Genomic DNA, 20160 nt, shown 5'->3' on the forward strand with positions numbered 1-20160 from the left:
GACACAGGGATGGTTCAACATCTGCAAATCAATCAACACGATACACCACATCTACAAAGTGAGGAATAAAAGCCACAGGATCATCTCAATAGATGCAGAGAAAGCATCTGACAAGATCCAGCAGCCATTTATGATAAAAACTCTTAACAAAATGGGGATAGAAGGAAATTACCTCAACATAATAAAGTCATATATGACAAACCCACAGCCAACATCATACTCAAGGGGCAAAAACTGAACACCATCCCCCTCAGAACAGGAACAAGACAAGGATGCCCACTATCACCACTCTTATTCAACACAGTATGGGAGGTTTTGGCCAGAGCAATTAGGCAGGAGAAAGGAATAAAAGGAATCCAAATAGTGAGTGAAGAAGTGAAACTCTCACTGTTTGCAGATGACATGATCTTGTATATAGAAAACCCCAAAAACTCCATTGGAAAACTAATAGAAATAATTAACTACAGTAAATTGCAGGGTGCAGAATCAACTTAGAAAAATCAGTTGCTTTTCCATACTCCAATAATGAACTTACAGAAAGAGAACTCAAGAATACAACTCTATTTGCAATCACAACTAAAAAAATTAAGTACCTAGGAATAAATCTAACCAAGGAGGTGACGGACTTATACAATGAAAACTATAAGACATTACTGAAAGAAATTGATAATGACATAGAGATGGAAAGAGATTCCTTGTTCATGGATTGGAAGAATAAGCATAGATAAAATGTCCATACTACCCAAAGCAATCTACAGATTCAATGCAATCCCAATGGCATTCTTCACAGAAATAGAGCAAAGAATCCTAAAATTCATCTGGGGCAACCAAAGACCCCGAATTGCTAAGGCAATCCTGAGAAAAAAGAACAAAGCTGGAGGTATCAGAATCCCTGACTTCAAAATGTACTACAAAGCCATAATGATCAAAACGGCATGATACTGGTACAATAACAGGCAGACAGATCAATGGAACAGAACTGAAAGCCCAGAAATAAAACCACACATCTATGGACAGCTAATCTTCAACAAAGGTGCCAGGAACATACAATGGAGAAAAGATGGTCTCTTCAATAAATGGTGTTGGGAAAACTGGACAGCCACATGCAAAAGAATGAAGGTAGACCACTATCTCACGCCATACACAAAAATAAACTCAAAATGGATCAAAGACTTGAAGATATATCCTGAAACTATAAAACTCCTAGAAGATAATATTGGTAGTACACTCTTTGACATCAAACTAAAAAGGATCTTTTCAAATACCATGTCCTCTCAGAGAAGGGAAACAAAGGAAAAAATAAACAAGTGGGAATTCATCAGACTAAAGAGCTTCTGCAAGGCAAAAGAAACTAGAATCAAAACAAAAAGACAACCAATTGGGAGAAAATATTTGCAAATCATATATCTGACAAGGGGTTAATCTCCATAATATATAAGGAACTCACACAACTAAACAATAAAAAAACAAACAACCTGATCAAAAAATGGGCAGAGGAGATGAACAGACATTTTTCCAAGGAAGATATACAGATGGCCAATAAACACATGAAAAGATGTTCAACATCACTAATCATCAGGGAAATGCAAATCAAAACTACACTAAGACACCACCTTATGCCTGTTACAATGGCTATAATCACTAAGACTAAAAATAAATGTTGGAGAGGGAACCCTCATACATTGCTGGTGGGAATGTAGACTGGTACAGCCACTATGGAAAACAGTATGGAGATTCCTCAAAAAAACTAAATATAGAACTACCATACTACCCAGCTAACCCACTACTGGGTATCTACCCAAACAATTCGAAGTCAACAATCCAAAGTAACATCTACACCCCTATGTTCATTGCAGCACTACTGACAATAGCCAAGACATGGAAGCAATCCAAGTGCCCATCAACTGATGATTGGATAAAGAAAATGTGGTGTATATATATACAATGGAATACTACTCAGCAAGAAAAAAAGACAAATTCATCCCATTTGCAATAACATGGAAGGACCTAGAGAAAATTATGCTAAGTGAAATAAGCCAGTCTGAGAAAGACAAACACCAGATGATTTCACTCATATGTGGAATATAAACAAATACATGGACAAAGAAAACAGTTCAGTGGTTACCAGGGGAAAGAGGGGTGAGGGGTGGGCACAGTGGGTGTAGGGGAGCACTTACATGGTGACAGTCAAGAAATAATGTACAATTGAAATCTTATATTGATGTAAAGTATTATGAACTCAATAATAAAATAAAGTAAAATAATAAAATATGTCACAGAACTAAAAGAAGCCATGATTAAAGAGGTAAAGGAAGGTATGATGACAATGTCACATCAAATAGAGTGTCAATAAAGAAGTTAAAATAAAATATCACATATATTTTATATATTTATCTATTACATAATATATATTACAGTGTAAATTATATAAATATCTACTATAAATTATGTAATGTATATAATAAATTTATATATATAAAAGAACCAGATGGAAATTTCTGGAGTTGGGAAAGTAAAATAACTGAAATGAAAAACTCACTAGAGGGGCTTAACAGTAGTTTTGAACTGTTAGAAGAAAGAAGTGCATACTTGAAGATAGAGCAATAAAGATTATGCAATCCAACAAACAGGGAATAAAGAATGAAGAAAAATGAACAGAGCCTCAGAGAAATATGGGACAACACTAAGCTCAAAAACATATGTGTAGTGGGAGTATCAGAAGGAGAGAGAAAGAGAAAAGAGAAGAAAAAAATCTGAAGAAATAATGGTTGAAAACTACCCTAATGTATTGAAAAGCACTAACCTACACATCATGGAGCTCAAGAAACTCCAATTTTAGTAAACATCAAGAGATCCACAGACATATATAGTAAAAATACTGAAAATCAAAGGGGAAATCTTGAAATCAGCAAGAGAAAAACAACTTGTCACTTACAAAGGAACCCTAATAATATTGACAGCTGAATTTTTAGAAGTAATAATGGAAGCCTGAAGACAGTGGGATAACATACTCAAAGAGCCAAAAGAAAAAAAACTGTCAACAAAGAATTGTATATCCAGCAAAGCTTTCTTTCTAAAGTAGAGGCAAAATAAAGACATTCCCAGATAAAGAAAATCTGAGTGAATTTATTACTAGCTGACTTGCATTACCAGAAATACTAAAGAAAGTCCTTCAGGCTGAAAGCAAGCGACCTCAGATGGTAATTTAAATTCACATGAAAAAACAAAGAGTACTGGTAAAGATAAAGGTAATTATGTAATTATAAAGGACTATACAAATGCATATTTTTTCTCCTTAACTGACTTAAAAAGCAATTGTATAAAATAATATGTACCTAATATTTGTCTTATACATATAGAAATGTAATGTATGTGTAATATTTTTGTCAATAACAGCACAAAAGAAGCAGATGGGAGCAAAGCAACTGGGCTACTTTTTGGGATGGTAAAGTAATAATTATAACAATGTATTTTTGAGTTTGTAACATTAATAGATGTAATATGTACTACAATAATACCATAAAAAGGAGAGAAATAAAATAGATATGCAGGAGTAACACTTCTAGATCTCACTGGAATTAAGCTAATATAAATCTGAAGCTGATTCTGATAAGATGTATATGGTAAGCCCTAAGGAACCACTAAAAAAATAGCTCAAAAAAGTAAAATGGCAGAGGTAAATCCAACTATATCAATAATAACATTAAATGTGAATTAGTTAAACGATTTATTCAAAAGGCAGAGATTATCAGACTGTACATATATAAAAAAGACTCAACTGTATGCTATTGACAAGAGATATGCTTTAGATTCAAAGATACAAATAGATTGAAAGTAAAAGAATGGAAAAAGATACTTCATGCAAACAGCAACCACAGGAAAGGTGGAGTGGCTACATTAATATCAGATAAAATAGACTTTAAAACAAAAAAAAATTTACCAGAAGAGATAAAGAGGAACATTTTACAGTGATAAAATGATCAAGCCACCAGGAAGACCTAATGTACATGCACCTAACAATACAACACCAAAATACATGGGGCATAACTGACAGAAACGAAGGGGTGACAGCTGGAGACTTCAATACACCACTTTCTATAATGGATAAAATTACTAGGCAGAAGATCAACAAGGAAATACTGGACTTGAACAATACCGTAAACCAACTAGACCTAAGACATCCATAAAACATTCCACCCAAGAACAAGAGAATATACATTCTTCTCAAGTGTACATGGGGCATTCTCTAGGCTAGACCATATGCTAGGCCATAAAACAAACCTCAATAAATTTTAAAAAGATAAAAATAATACAAAATATGTTCTTCAACTACAATGGAATGAATTTAGAAATCAACAGAAAAAATTTTGAGAAACTGACAAATATGTGAAAACTGAGCAACACACTCCTAAATAACCAATGGATCAAATAAGAAATCAAAAAGGAAATCAGAAAATACTTTGAGGTGAACAAAAATGAAGACAACATATCAAAACTTATAGGATGTAGCTAAAGCAGTGCTTAGAGGTAAATTTATAGCTGTAAATGGTTATATTAAGAACAAAGACCTCAAATCAATAACCTAACTTTCCACCTGAAGATACTTTTGGAAAAAGAAGAGCGAACTAAACCCAAAGCAAGCAGAAGAAAGAAAATAAGAGTGGAAGGAAATTAATGAACTAGGTAATAGAAAAGCAGTAGAGAAAATCAATGAAACAAAAACCTGGTTCTTTGAAAAGATCAACAAACTTTTAGCTAGGTTGACCAGGCAAAAAAGAGAAGATTCAAATTACTAGAATTAGAATGAAAGAGAGACATTACTACCAACCTTACAGCAACAAAAAATATTATAAAAGAATACTATGAATAATTGTATGCTAATAAATTAGATAACTTAGATGAAATGGGCAAATTTCTAGAAACTACAAAACCTGACTCAAGAAGAAACAGACAATCTGAATAGCAAGTGACAATACTGAATAAGTAATCAAAAAACTGCCCACCCATGTGGCTTCACCACTGAAGTCTACCATTTAAAGACAATATCAACTCTTCACAAACCCTTCCTAAAGACAGAAGATGGAACACTCATTTTACGAGGCCAATATTACATGATACCAAAACCACAGACATTATAAGAATAGAAAAATACAGGCTAATATCTCTTTTGAGTATGGACACAAAAATCCTCAACAAAATACCAGCAAACCAAATCCATCAACATACAAAAAGAATTATACACCATGACCAAGTGGGACTTATCCCAGGAATGTAAGGTTGATATAACATCTGAGAATCAATTAAGGTAATACACCATATTAATAGAATAAAAAACAAAACCACATGATCATCCTCAGTAAATGTAGAAAAAGCATTTGACAAAATTCAATGCCCTAGGAAAGGGAAGTTACTTAACCTGATAAAGGACATCTACAAAAACCCCACAGCTAACATCACACTTAATGGTGAAAGACTGGATGCTTTCCCCACTAAGTTCAGGAATCTGACAGGGGTCATACAAGGTGTGATCACCAGGAAAGGGGATGAGGGGCATCTTATGTATATCCACACCCCATCAAACATTCCTGAATGAAGAACCTGCAGTCCAGAGGAGCCCAGCTGCAGTGAGCCCAGCCAAGGACTGTGCTCTCTCTGCTCAGGGGTCCTCAAATGTTGAGGATGGTGAGGTCTCTCTCACCCTCTGCCTTGCACACAGTCTGCTCTTGAGTGAGAGGCCCGCTGTACAGGGAGGGTGGGCACAATTCCTTTAGAAGGACCATCTAGGTGGACAGTGCTGCCTTACTAACCCGGCATTTTCTAACTTCCTTGAGGACAAGAATCACCCGAGTTCTTGTTAAAACAGTCCTACAGCCAGGCAGGGTCCCATCCCAGATCTGGGAGGCCTGGTGCTGGATGTTTAAGAAGCTCCCCACGGAGATTCGTGTGCAGGGAGCTGTGGGGCCCACATGACCCAGCACTCCCTTCCCAGCGTCCACACCCAACCCCTAACAGTGGGGAAAGTTTCAGGAGTGGCCTCCAATGTGTGAGAGGTACTCCAGGGATCTGCATGTGAAATGAAGGATACTGGGGTGAGGGGTCTTCAGAAAAGCCTGGGGGCATTGGGCTTCATTCTTGAGGTTGCCAGCCTCAGTCTTGGCTCTGATCCATGTCTAGCCCTGTACCCAAACCTCCCTGCTTGACCTCCTGCCAACTTGCTTGAATGATATGTATTTTTCACACTCCTTTAGATAGAGGCCAGTCCTTTTCTTCCCAAATGCAGTGAAAGGAGGATGTGACAGGATGTTACCTGGCCAGACTGCTAGTGGACATGGCCGTTAGGATCATATCAAAGGGGCACAGGACCCCTCTCTTTGCCTGTAGGATAAGAGTCTGGGCAGCCCCTGCTTATGCCCACCTGGCCCCCGAGGCAGCCCAGCTATCAGTATAGGAGCTGCACCAGGCGATATCTGGGCTCCCTCAGGATGGGGATGAAGGGCAAGTGGAATCTTAGCCTGATCAGTCTCCTGATGCCCAGACATTCACATCTATCTGCAGTTACAAGAATCCAAGTTGGGCCAGAGAGGGATGGAATCCCTAAATTTGAACATCCTGATCAAGAAAATCTCAATACTATGCAACCAATAAGAATTTGCATATATAAATTGGCTGCTGAGGCACATACAAGATGATGATGGTCATCTAAGCCCCTAATTTTTGGTAGTCATCAAAAGAGACTTGTTTTTCATTGAATTTGAATAAATATGATAAATTTGAACTAAAAATAAATAAGTAAAAATAAAACTCCTGAAACAGCAGCAAGCAAACCCAGGAGCCTCACGGAATAGAGATGTGGGCCTTTGCAGGACTTCCTGGGAAGACTTGCCAAACTCTCTCCAGGGCCTCAGCTATGGGCTGGTGGGTGAGGGCTTGAAGGCCCCCCGACCCCTTGCCTTGGAGACCAGGGTGGGGTCTTGCAGGACGAAGCTTCAGGGAAAAGCTCACAAGCTCATGGAGCTCACAGGGGTGTCAAACTGCAGAGGCAAACTGCCAACAAGGGAGACACCCAGAATGGGGCCCCAGTTGACCAGGGGCAGTCCCTGTGCCTGCTGGCAGGTGAGGATGGGGTGTGGCTGGACTCTCTGTGAGGACCTGAGGCCTCGTTCCCACTCCCCTCCTCATGCTAATGAGACGAAGATGAGCGTTCCTCCTCTCGGTGGCAGGAAAGTCTGCTGATTATGTTGCCTGGACTGTGGACATGGACAGCAGCACCTGGTGGGGTGGTCCTTGTGGTCCAGAACGTGAAGGATGGGTCACCAGTGGGCCCCAGACTCTTCCACAGCACTTGTCACTGAAGGGCCAACAAATGGGACCCTCAGCTTGACCCCAGGCACTCAATGCTGCTGTCAGGGACAGATTCTCTGGGTGACTGTGGCCCAGTCTTGTGGATCAAACTGACAAACTGATGGGCACAGGACATTCTGTGTGGCTGAACTAAGGCCCTGTGAAAGGGAACCTGAGATGACAGAGTTCATTTAAAATGGAGAGTTTCCATTGTCCTGTTCTTAAGGTCTGAATGAATTGCATTTGCTCCTGGCTAAAGTTGGGACCTGATTTTCCCTGGAGATGCCTGAGACGGTTGATCCGCCCCCCTGCCCTGCCCCAGGCACCCCCCTGCCTACCTGGGGATGCCTGAGACAGCGCTGGGGCAGGTCAGACTGGGGGCTGTGTGGGGACCAACACGACCCATTCAGGGAACTAGATGGTGCCGCTAAGTCAGGGCAGGTCACAATCTGCTGAGGACAGGTCAGGGGAAGATGGATGTTTTACCACCTGGAGCTAATCGAAGCCTCCAAGGATAGCTGTGGAGATGTGCTGAGGAGCTGCTTGTCTCCCTGGGGTAAAGGAGTACTTTTCCCTTGGATGTAAGGTCAGGGGGCATACTAAGTGGCTGCCTTGGGCAGGCTCCTTGAGGGCTGGTACACTCGTTCTTTCCAGTCTGGTTTGGAAAGAGGGTGGATGTCTGGGGACTGTCACCCTGGGATTCTTGGATCAAGGCAGGCAAGGGAGGTACCAGCAGGGACCTCTCAACTTCTGGCAAAGCAGCGCGGCTGTCTTCTGGCGACGGAGGTGTAGAGCTGAGGTTTGAATGCAAGCTGGAGAGTACACACAGGGCAGGCACTGCAGCCCAGGGCCGGGGCTCCAGTGCACAGGGCCACGCTAGCCTCTGGGCCTCCGAAGCCTGCTCCTCTTCGTGTGTTCCCCAACCCAGTGTTTCCACCACTGCCCAGTGCCCAGGACCGGCTGCATAATCTGTAGGGCCCAGCGCACAGGGAAAACGCCGGGCCCCTTGTCCAAAAGTTACCAACAATCTCAAGACAGCAACAGCAGAGTGCAGAACTGAGGGGGCCCCTGCGGACTCCCCAGGCTGACCCGTGTGGGGCAGCGGATGGTGTCCCGGACGTGCACTCAGCAGCTACCACACTGGCCCACCTCTCTCCACCCTGCTGCCCCCATCTCTCCAAAGACCCCCGTGCTGTTCCCGGCTCTGCTCCTGCCCCTCCCATCCACACGCCCCGCACTAGAGAGCTCTTCCCGAGGTCAGCCTGGCGCGGACCGCCCTGCTGGAAGCCCCTGGAGCGCCCCTGCCCTGGGGATAAGGCCCAGAGCCCTCCCTGTGCCGGCTCCTCTGGCCCCTCACACTCAGCCATCCCCTGGGGGCCCCACTCCCTACTTCCGCCCCGCCCCTGCTCCTGCCCTGGGCGACTCCTGCTGCTCCTGCGGCCTTGGCTCCCCGTCCTTCCCGAGACACTTTCTCCCTCCCCGGGACAGGGAGCACGGGGCCTTCTGCGCCCAGAGGGTTTGAGTCGTCTCCCTGCGTGTTCGTGCTGCCGTACTTACACTCGCACTGCAGGATCCTACAGGCCAGCCCCACACGCCGTGGCCGAGCCGGGTCTCTCCCGGAGAGGGAGGCTCAGAGTGGGCCCTGGGCTCCAACCTGCGTTGCCTCCTTAGAAGACGTGAGCGACACCCACCCAAACACCTGTGGAACCGGAAATAGGCCTGCGAAGCCAGGGCCGCAGGACAAGCAGGAGACACTGACCCCGCGGGGAGCAACTCGCCAGGGCAGAAGCCCCTCAGGGCGACGCGGGTCCCAGGCACACACACGCCCTAACTCCTAGACATCCACTTCCCGTCTAGGATGCGTCCCAAGGCGGGGAGCACGTGCCCGTCTGGACCAATCGCAGCTCCCCTCACTGGCGATTGGTTCAGGGAAGGCCACGTGACACCAACGAGGCAGGAAGTTCCCGGCAGGAGGAGGCGGCCGACTGAGGAGAGGGAAGATGGCCCCACCTGGCACCATTGCGCTGCGTCCACTCTTCCACGGCCCTCCTCTCCCGCCCCTCACACCCCACCCCTCCACACCCCTGTCCTCCCGGTTCACAGGCCCCCCCCCACACCTCAACCCGGAACACCTCACCCCTTCTTACCCCACCAAACCCCACCCCATCCCTCCTCGCCCCACCCTCTACGCCCCACCCCTCCACGCCCCTCCCCTCCACACCCCACCCCATGCCCCACCCCTCCACACCCTACCCCCTTCATGCCCCACCCCTCCACACCCCACTCCTCCACGCCCCTCCCCTCCACACCCCACCCCCATGCCCCACCCCTCTACGCCCCACCCCTCCACACCCCACCCCCTTCACACCCCACCCCTCCATGCCCCTCCTCACCCAACCCCACCACACCCCACCCTCTGCACCCCACCCCTTCACACCCCTCTGTGCTCTGCCCCTTCACGCGGGTCTCATCCAAGTGTCCCCACCTCTGGCCCCTGCCCCGGCTTTGCAGAATGCAGCATGTGCTACCATGGTGAAGCCAGGCCGCACTGACTTCGCTCGTCTTCCCAGTTTTGCAGGTATTTCGCTTTTATTTCATGTGTAGTGTCTACAGAGACTTGTTACAGTGCTCTTTTTATTTAATGCAAATACAAGCAATCAATTAGTTTATAAATTTCCACATATGTGGCCTTAAAAAATAAAGCAGGAAAAGGGTTGGATAAGTTAATTTGAATTTTCCTGTGAAAATTTTTCTGTGATTTTTAGTATTTATAACCTGCGTATTTGAATTATTTGAAACTTGATTTATCTGAATTCGTGGATACAAGAGCAAAAGTTCAGCTTTCCACTTACACTGACTTCACGAATAGCCATGAGCGGACCCTGTCTCAGCACAAACAAGTCAGGCGTGACATTCACTGACAGGCCAGGCACATCATTAGTAACCCATCATTTTACAGACAAGAGAGGAGGCCAGGGAAATGAAATTACTCGCAGTACCCCTGTCTCCAGAGTGTCGGAGCTGAGCTCTGGTCTGAGCCCGGCCCTGCTCCTTCTGCTGCACACGTGCCGCACAGATCCAGCACACTGATCCCATCAGGAGAATTACACTGAATGTAGAATTTGCTTCTCAGTTCTGATGAGAGTTAAAATGTCAGTACTTGTTGGTTTATGAGACATGTTTTTTCATTTAGAACTGTTGGCATTAGATATTTACTCAGCAATCACAGCTCCCCTTAGGAAAAGGAGTCTGGCTGTGACCAGGCTCTTTATGTAGGTGGGACAGCACTGTCAGATCACCTAACTACTTTATGTTTCAGTTACACTGATGATGAACAAATTTAAGGAAGGGCAGTCTTTTCAAAGGATGGTGGACAAAACTTTGTATTTTTAAATGTAGTGGAGGCAAGGAAACTACACACGTCTGGAGTCATTTTTGGTAGCTTGTTTTTCTGGGTTAGGATTCTATACAGCCACAGCAGTCAGTATAGCACATGCTTTATGACTGAAACTTGACTTTCCTAAATGATTATTACCAAGAGTCCCTGGGACCAGCCAGCTAACACGTATGCCTAATATAGCGGAAATAATGACGGGAGCCATTAAAAACAGCCCCTGGAAAGACGTTTTAAATTTTTCATTTACAAAGCAAATCAAGCTTCCTAATTAGCTACAACATACTGGAAAGCTCAGCTCCTACTAGCCTGCAAGCCCTTGCTGTCTGCTTCCTTGGGTCGTCTCTGTTACACGAACAGCTTGACTGCTTTCTTTAGTTCACTCGTGTTCAAAGAACTCGTGGCAGGCAGTGGTAACCATGGCAACGAAGGCCATAAATTCCTGGAAGTCACATTCACCGTCTCCATCGTTGTCCAGTGTTTCCATGACTTTGTCGACAACCTCCTGCTCTTTGATTTCCTGAGAGAGAAGAGAAGTTGCCCAGCTTATTTTTAAAGGAAATTTAGGGCCATCAAAACGATTAAAAGTTGGCTGGCTTTAATAATTTGTGTCAGAAACAACCTAAGATATAAAATGCAAAATGCCGGAAAAGATTTCTCCTGTGACCAGGGGCTGTTGGCCCTGTAGAACGCTCTGGGGATCTGTGCCTTCTCTTATATCTACCTTTAGGTCCACTGGGACCTGGGCTGTTTAAAAGACTGTGGAACAACCAAGATCTAAAAAACTGCAGGTTGTTATCACTGTGCTTAAAACAAAACACCCAGAAAAGAAGAATACAGCCTAGACCAGCATGAGCATATTATATGCAAATGTCTTGAAACGAACAAAAAACCCCCTAAGGTTTTCGTTGTTTCTGTGTGCGGAAGTCCCTATAGTGAAGGCTTCCAGTGGATTTTCATGTTTTGAAAGTGTTTTTTTGGCTGAAATAACTCTTGGGAACATGTCCTAGATTTGCTAACTCTTTGTGTTCTTTTTGCCACTTGAGTTACTTTCTACTTCATGGAACTTTTCCGGACAGTTCTCCCGCCCAACACGGAAGCCAAGAGAATGGTGTTGCAAAGTCTCAAGGAGCAAACACAGTGCAGGACTACAAATGTGGTGGCAGGAATGTGGTGCTGAATACTAAAGAAGAGCATAAATGCAGATTGCTCAGAATAACCAATCCCTAGGGCAGGAGATCTTTGCCCAAAGAAGTCAAGTGAAATGTACAATGGCTGCCTTGAATATAAAACATGAAAGACTGAGATTCCAGTGGGGGTTGGGGTGGGCCCTATAAACATCTGCTAAAAGATGGATGGGAGTAGTGCATTAATTTCAGTACATTCTAGATTTGCCTCCAAACTGAAATTACCTTGATAAAAAAGGCCAACAAGTTTCATGATATCTTGATACACTGACTATGAATTCTTTATCTTTTATAAATTGTGGTTCCCATATGCTGAGCACTTTCTATGTTTTAAAATCAATAATTAATAATAGTAGCTACTAATTGTTAGGCTTTCATTATATGTTAAGCACTTAACAAACACTGTCTTATTTCATCCTTACAACAGTCGTTTTTACAGAAGAAACTGGAACTTTTTGATTGTTAATTTGGAAGGCAGGATTGGTGGGACTAGATAATTGAACATGCAAGTGAGGCAGCTGCCACTCTGAACTTGGATGCCTGAGAAAATCATTCCCAGAATCAGACTAAGGGATGCCACTCTCCTTCAAGCCTGCAGGCTGCTTCCCCTGCTCTGGCGGTGCCATTCACAGCAATGGAGTGTTTGAGTGGGAGTAGGGACAGGAGAACCCCAGCTAGCCCTGCAGACAATGGGTGCTGCCTTGTTGCTGGAACCTAGGGCTTGTTCTGTACTGAGAGGCTCAGCTAGCTCAGGAGAGCAGCTACCCATCACTGTGCAGCAGGACCCTGCCCTGGTCCTCTAGTATCTTCCCCTTAGCTCTTGGTCAGACACTAGGACACTGGTTCATTGTCTGGCCATTTCCCCTGTCTGTGATTGGTCCCTTCAATGACCTTGGTTCTGGGCACTAAGGGAAGGTCACGTATCAGGTGGATTGCAGTTCTTTGCCTCAAAGGCACAAGACTGATATGCAGTAGAGATACTAGGTGGCTGATCCAAGGGTAGTAGAGACAGTGGGTAGGGAAGTGAGTTCTCGATGAGGTGTCTGGACATACTTCCACTACAGGCCAGAGCAGGAACTGCCTGGCGAAGGACAGGGCTCATCGGGGCCCTCATGCAGCTTCCTAAGTTAGGGTCTCAAGCTGAAGGCAGTTCCTCTCCAACATCCCTTGCTCCATGGAGCCCCCTGCAAGGTCTGAGGGCCTCCAAAGGATGCAGGGACCTCTCTCATGCCCTCAGTCAAGTAGGTTGTAGCTGTTCACTGATGTGCCAGGCTAGGTACCCCAAAAGCAGAGGCCATGTCTTCGGGCCTGTGTCTCTCCAAGTATTGAACATAGTGACTGCTCAGTAAATATCTGCTGTGTGAATGGCATATTTTATCACCATGGTGCATGCTAAACGTCTAGCTAAAATAGTCCTTTTCCCAAAAACAAAAGCTTATTTATAACTACTTTTTTTATATGTTCACTATGCCCATGATAAGTCATGAGTGTATTTTCCATCCCATTCCGCCGTCATTATTGCTATAAATTCTTAGATTTTTTTCAGAGAAAAGTCAGCATTATTTGGAACCTTTGAGACAGTTTTGAGACAGCAGTTTTTCCTTGATGTTTCTATTAGAAGCAAAACAGATGAAAACGAAAACAATGGGGCCCATCTAAGCTAGCCTCCATAATGAGAGTTCAATTGTGAAAGTAACTTTTCAGAAGCAACCTAGGAATCCTGAAATGGAACTGGAATCACCTTCAGGCCAGCTCAGAAGAGAAAATGTGCAGGTGGTTTTATAAGTGGAAAGGAGAGTAGTTACACAGTTGATTTTAAAAAGCAAGACTCACCTCTAAAAAATGAGAAAGCTCATTGTTGATGAGCTCTTTGAGTTCGGATTTCTTCAGCTTGTGCTTGTCGCCCTCCCTTCCAGAATATTGATGGAAAACATCAATGAGGGCCACCATGGCCTTCTCCAGCTCAGACATCCTAAGGATCCACAAAGGAAAAATGCCTTCTCATGCTTCTGCCTTGTTTGTACATAAAACAGTTAAAGTGTTATCTATACAGAGCTAGCCAGAGGAGGAGGCTAGGCTGGCCTTGGCTCATCTCCTCTTTCACGCTTAGAGAAGGGCATTCTGGGACCTTGCACAGTTGTCAAAATTCTCCCATCTGCCTCTTAAATCCATTCTTCCACCCTCTCCTCCCTTCTCTGTGCCTGTGGACCACACTGATAAGTTCCCATGCCCTCTGGCTTCTGGTTGGCTTTGGCCAATGGGAAACTTCAGCAAAAATACAGAGGCAGAGCAGTGAAGGAGCACAGGGGTTGGTTCCTGCCTCCTCACTGGCAGGCCACCCTCTGCCCCTGCAGGGCTCCAAGATGAAGTGACAGAGTGTGGGTGAGCAAAGCATCAACTGTAAGCTGTTAGAATTAATCAGAAAGAAGGTGACCAGGAGCCAAATGAGGATACAAAAGTCTATGGTATTCCTATATTCTATCAGTAAACAGAAAACGTAGTAGAAAAGTCCTATTCCTATAGCAACACAAATATTACTTAAGAATAAGTTTAGCAGAAAAGTGCAGGTTCTTCGAAAAGATTCTAAGGATCATACAATGTAGGAACTTGCTTTCCTTTGACGTAATATATAAATTTAGCTCATTTTTAATAAAAATACTTATGGAATTTTTTTTGATGGGTGAGGAACATGACCAAAAAACAGCGGTAAAATTCAACTGGAAAAATAAATGTAGTAGAATTGCCACAAATTTTTTTGCAAAAGATCAATGAAAGGTACTTTGACCTACCAGAAACAAAAATGTATTATAAGGTTACATGATAAGCTGGTTCTGAGGCAAGAAGCTGAGCCACAGCCAGGTATTTAGTATTCGTGGAGGTGCTGCCTCGAGTGAATCAGGATGTGGCACTTATTCACTAATGTGATGGACAAGTGCCGGAATAAGTGTTTCTCTGCTTTATCAATGTGAAAGAAACTTCCTACATCCCTCACAACATGTACCTTATCCCATAGCCTGCAAACTGAGGAAATATCTATTTAATCCTGTGAATTAGGCACATTTTACAAAGGATGGCTTGCCAATTGTCTCTTAAAACTAAGACACTCAGCCAGAGAAATTTACCAACTTTTGGCCTTGAGTTCTAATCATTAAAGAATCTTTGCACTGCCATAGTTAAAGATAATTCAAAAGTTACGTCTAATCATTGAAAAATCATTCCCACGTTAAGTCTGTCACATCTTTAAAATAAATTGGAATAAAATTTTTAAAATTTTATTTATTTCTGATTTCCTAAAGGAAAAAGGATTGAGAATTTTTGTCTTGGCCTGATCTTTGCTAAATTTACCCTGTTAGTAGTCAGTATACTTTGTTTTGCTCTTAAATCCCTAAAAATAAGATATATCACATGTAGGTAGAACATTTACGTGGATTAAAGTCTTTAGTATGTCATACTTTCTTATTGTTTGCGCTCAAGTTTTTAATTATTAATTTTTTTTTTAAGTAACAAAACAAAAACCCCAGGAAAGTTTTGCATCATCTTGATGCTTCTTAAAGTCTGTGATAATTTGGGGAAGGGGAGCCTAAACTATTTTTTCATGAAGAATGCCTTCTGGAATTTTTTTAAAGGAAAGGCATAAAACATATATTCTGTATATTTGAAAACTCCATAAAATGTGATTTTCTTCCTAACCACACACTACAAGTTAATTAAAAATTTTTTTCCTGTTAAATTCTTCACTTTGACTGTGAAACAATTGATGGTTTAAAACTTGTTTTTTAAGAAAGATGTAAATCAAATATCTATGTTTCCTTTTCACTTCATTCTGTGAATGTTCTGCATTAATCTTTTTATATCAAAAACAAGAGAACTTTGGGGCTTTAATTCCTTAGAAGGACACATCACACGTGTGTTCTAAGGAAGGGGTCCTACCTCCCTGAGAAATTGTAAGAGTCAGGAAAGTTAAATTCACTATAAGTGCCAATTTCTTTGACCCATTTTGTATTTACTTTTAAATTGTAAATTTACTTGTAAATTTACCTGCACAGTTGTCATGTAATTTCTGAATGGTGTGCTGGGGAACCCTGACATTTCCCGTTGAGGGAAACTGGAAAACCGTGAAGCAGGTATGTACCAAGGGCCAGGGCAGAAGCCACGAGAAGAGAAAACATTTCTTTATGAGATAGAGTTAAACTAGCATCAGGTTGCCCGTCATTCTCAGCACCCCCAGGGAAGCAAAAACCCTGCTCTTCAAGGAGCAAAGATTGCAAAATATTGCAGAGAAGCAGTATTTGTAGTACTTCTGGAGAGATGTCAGCAATCACCTCTGAGCCACCAGACCTGATGTTTCTCCAATTTATAGTAATAAAAATATAGGCAAAATGAACCTCTAGCTATCTAGAGTTGAGGTGGTCATGTCCACAAAACAGTAGTAAGATCCACACTTTTGAAATGATGCCAGTTATCCTAAAGGGACTTTTTAAACTGCTGCCCAGTTCCCAGCCCCACCTTCTCCATCCCCTGCCCCCAAAAAGAAAAGAATAGCTTTTCCTGAGCGTCTCACATCAGTGGTTGTTGGTTGCAGCTCCTCGTCGCTGCTCCTCGTTGCCGCTGGCTGCAGAGTCTGGAGTAGCAAGAGTGATGGGCAGAAGAAGCCTCTTATTCCTTGCTCCCTGGGCGGTCAGGGCGTAGGCCCAGTGCAGTCTCACTGCAGACCGAGGCAGCCAATGGGGGCCGAGGGCGGGGGTTGGGGTGGCTGGGGCGGCCGGGCCTGCACACAGGGCTGCATTGACCAACAGCCACAGCCACCCGGGGGCTCGCGGGGGAGCCAGGACTGCACATGGGGCAGGAAGTGGGGAGTCAGCTTTTTGTGCTATTTTTTAATTTATACATGAATATTGATGTTCCTCTAAAGGCAAGGTTAGGGGTGGGGAGAGGAGAGAGATTAATTGATTCAGACAAGGCAGATATGCAGCCAAGAACATGAAGCTTTCAAGTACAGGCTGAATGCAGGGGATTCAACCCTGAATGCAGGGTTGACAACAGAAAGGCCCTAAGCTTCTCTCCCCTGGTCTGGCCCCCACCCACAGACAGGTCGCCCTGTGGACATCAGTACTCTCAGCCAAGCAGGGCTTCCTTGAGAAGCCACTGAGCCCGGCCTCTGCAGGAAGAGAAATGTGTGGCAAAATAGAAACTTGATGTTTTTAGGGAAAAATCCTTGTTTAGTATGATTGAGGGGACATGGCAGGCACACCCCAAGGCCTCTTTCATCCCAGGGTGAACAGTCACAGACTGTCAGAGTTATACAGTACCCTGGATGTGTTATAGAGAGGTAGAGGTGGTGTGCCCTTCTCTGAGGCCCCACAACCAGCCACAGGAAAGCTGAGTGCAGACTCCGCACTGCCCATCTTCAATGGTACCCTACCTGAGCTATTTCCAAGCAGAAACGTGAACGGTAGGCATTCTTTTAGGCAAATTATACAAAAAGCATTTGCCCAAACTCATCAAAGGACGTCTGAACCAGAATCAGGGCCCTTGTGCTGACTCGGGTTTATAGTGGCCACAAAATGATCAACACACAAAGAAGTCTGTGGACACAGTTATTTTGTTGTCATCTGTTTTACCAGGAAATTCTTGACTGTTCAACGCCCAGACATATGCCCTGGAAACATCAGGGGGCTGTGAGCCTTGGGGCTTGAGTTGTCCCTCCCTCGACCTGTCAGCCTGTCCCTACACCCCCATGAGTGGGACGTGAGCAATGTAATTTGGCCCTACTTCCTCAGCTGCCCCACAGGCTGCTGTCTCCTGAAGGGTCAGACACCTGCTTGCTCTGTGAATCACAGAACTTGCCCAAGTCCAAGGAAGGAGCAACTGTGTGCTGGGTGCGTTGTGTGTGCCAGGTGCTATGGCTGAGGGAGCGCCACTCCTGCACACCGTAATCATGTCCCCTGAGTGCAACCTGGACTCTGGGTTTACCCTTCAGTGTGCACAAAAAAGCTTCAGCCTGCTCATGCAGGGGTAAAAAAAATAGTTTGAAATCCACTCATCCAACTGCTGGACACGTGGGCATGGTGCCTGCCCTCTGTACACAAACCTCACAGCCTCCTGGGACAGCCAAGTGCAGTGCCAAGTGCCTACTCTGTTCCAGGCTCTGTGGGAGCAGGCAGGGGCAGACGTTCTTCAGAGAGGTGGGAGAATGGTGTCAGGGCTCACAGGCTGCGAGAAAAACCGCCCATCTGGAGGAGAGGGGCTTTCAAGTGCTGAGGGGCCTTCAAGATGGTATCCCATCCACCCCCAGGAGCTCACAGACATGAGACCTTTCGAAGAACACAGGAAGGACGTATATGACCTCTCCAAGTTTCCACACTCACAGCTGCAAGGCTTAATCTCAGTGCCTTCACTTGACGGAGGTGTGACTTAGGACAAATTAAAGCTGTTCTGTGAGAGGAGTGATCATAGGCCTCACCTCAAAGGGTTGTCTGGGCCCAGAAGTCCTTCTCAACTTTCACACTTCCAGATTACCCTGGCTCCTTCTCCTGACACCCCAGTTTTGAGTCTCCTGTCATCAGACTAGATGCCCTGATCTAGTCATGTGTGACTTGCACGTTCACTCCCTCCCTCTAACCGTATTCCACAGGAGGGCCCTACATTGAAGCAACTAGAAATATGTTATTGCGTGGGACACCCAGGAAGCTCTTTGTAGTCTACGTATGACCATATGGGATGCTACCATTGAAATAGGCTCCCTGATTTCAACGGGGATCATGGGATTTCAGGGTAGTAGAGCTGAATGACTGCACTCAACCATCAGACTGGGTGGGTGTGTCCACTGTGAAGGTCAGAGGGACGTACCAGAAATCAGAATGCCTTAGTCCACAGAGATTTTAGGCAGTGGCTCACTGATTACAGTGTACCCAAGAATGAGACAGATGGATTGCCTCCTCAAGTAGTCCTTAACCCACACAACAGGAAAAACTCTAGGTCTAGTAGCCAAAACCTGACTTGAATCACCACAGTGGAGAATCACAGCCTCTCTCTAAGTTTCCAGACCTAAGTTGGGTGGGACCCAGAGCCTCTTGATTGAAGGGGAGGCAGGCCCCCTTGAGAGAGACCCTGCACTACTGCCAGTATACACACATGAGTCTTCTCCACACCCTCCCCACCTGAGCTGCAGACACTTACTAATACGACCATGTAGTGGGGAGAAGGAAATACCCAGATCTCTCTAGGGACTATTAGATATAGGCTCTGAGTTGATGCTCATTCCTGGGGCCACAAAATGGCCCACTGGTCAAGGTAGGGATTTCAGTTGACAGTCTTAACTTACCAACTCACAGTGGGCCAGGGTTGTGCACAGATTTTTTTCCTGTAGTTGTTTCTTCATCTCCTGAATGTGTAATCAAAACAGACATACTTGGCCACTGGCAGAGTTCCCTCACTGCCTCTCTTATATGTGGGGTTTGGGCCATTATGATAGGAAAAGCTAGATTAAAGTCCCTAGAAACTCCCCTTCTTATTATGACAGGAAACCAGAAGCAATGCGGCACCCATGGGAGAATTTCAGAGATTAATGCTTCCATCAAAGAATTGACATCAGCAGGGGTGGTGATACTTATTATAAACCCATTTAACTTGCCAGTTTGGCCTGTGCAGAAGTTGCGTGGATTATGGAGAATGACTGTGGACTGTCGTAAAGATATCAGCTCGTGACTTCAACTGCAGTTGCTGTGCCAGATGAGGTATCACCACTGGAGAAAATCAACACAGCCCCCGGCACTTGGTACGCAGCTACTGATCTGACTAACACCTTTTCTCTAAACCAATTTTCAAAGACCACCAGAAGCACTTTTTTACCTGTCAGGGCCAAAGGTGTACCCTTATAGTGTCACCTCAAGGACATGTCAGGTCTCCTGCTCCTTGCCATCTTATTGTCTGCAGAGATCTTCGTCATCTCAGCAGTCCACAGAGCATCACACTGGTCACTCTATTGATGATAGTGTTCTGATTGGGTCTGATAAGAAGGAAGTGGCAAGTACTTTGGATGACTTAGTAAGACATATGCAAACTAGAGAATGAGAGATAAGCTACACAACGATTTAGGGGCCCACCACCTCAGTGAAGTTTCTGGGAGTTGAGTGGTCTGGAACATTTTGAAATATCCCCTTCAAGTGAGAGACAAATTACTACATCTTGCACTGCCTGCCAGGAAAAGAAGCACAGCATTTAGTCGGGGTTTGGGAA

The 20160-nt window shown here is 44.5% G+C and overlaps 1 protein-coding gene across 1 annotated transcript; it reads right to left on the bottom strand.

Moving 5' to 3' along the window:
• Positions 1–9958: 9958 nt before the first annotated feature.
• Positions 9959–16781, bottom strand: S100B (S100 calcium binding protein B). Its single transcript, XM_008541861.2, has 3 exons — positions 16484–16781; positions 13756–13894; positions 9959–11255 (listed from the first exon to the last, which is right to left on the bottom strand). Coding segments are annotated over exons 1-3 (282 nt in total). The 5' UTR covers positions 16486–16781; the 3' UTR covers positions 9959–11114.
• Between the last annotated feature and the right edge of the window lie 3379 nt (positions 16782–20160).

The sequence above is a fragment of the Equus przewalskii genome, chromosome 27, assembly GCF_037783145.1.
Source record: "Equus przewalskii isolate Varuska chromosome 27, EquPr2, whole genome shotgun sequence".
Lineage (NCBI taxonomy): Eukaryota > Metazoa > Chordata > Mammalia > Perissodactyla > Equidae > Equus > Equus przewalskii.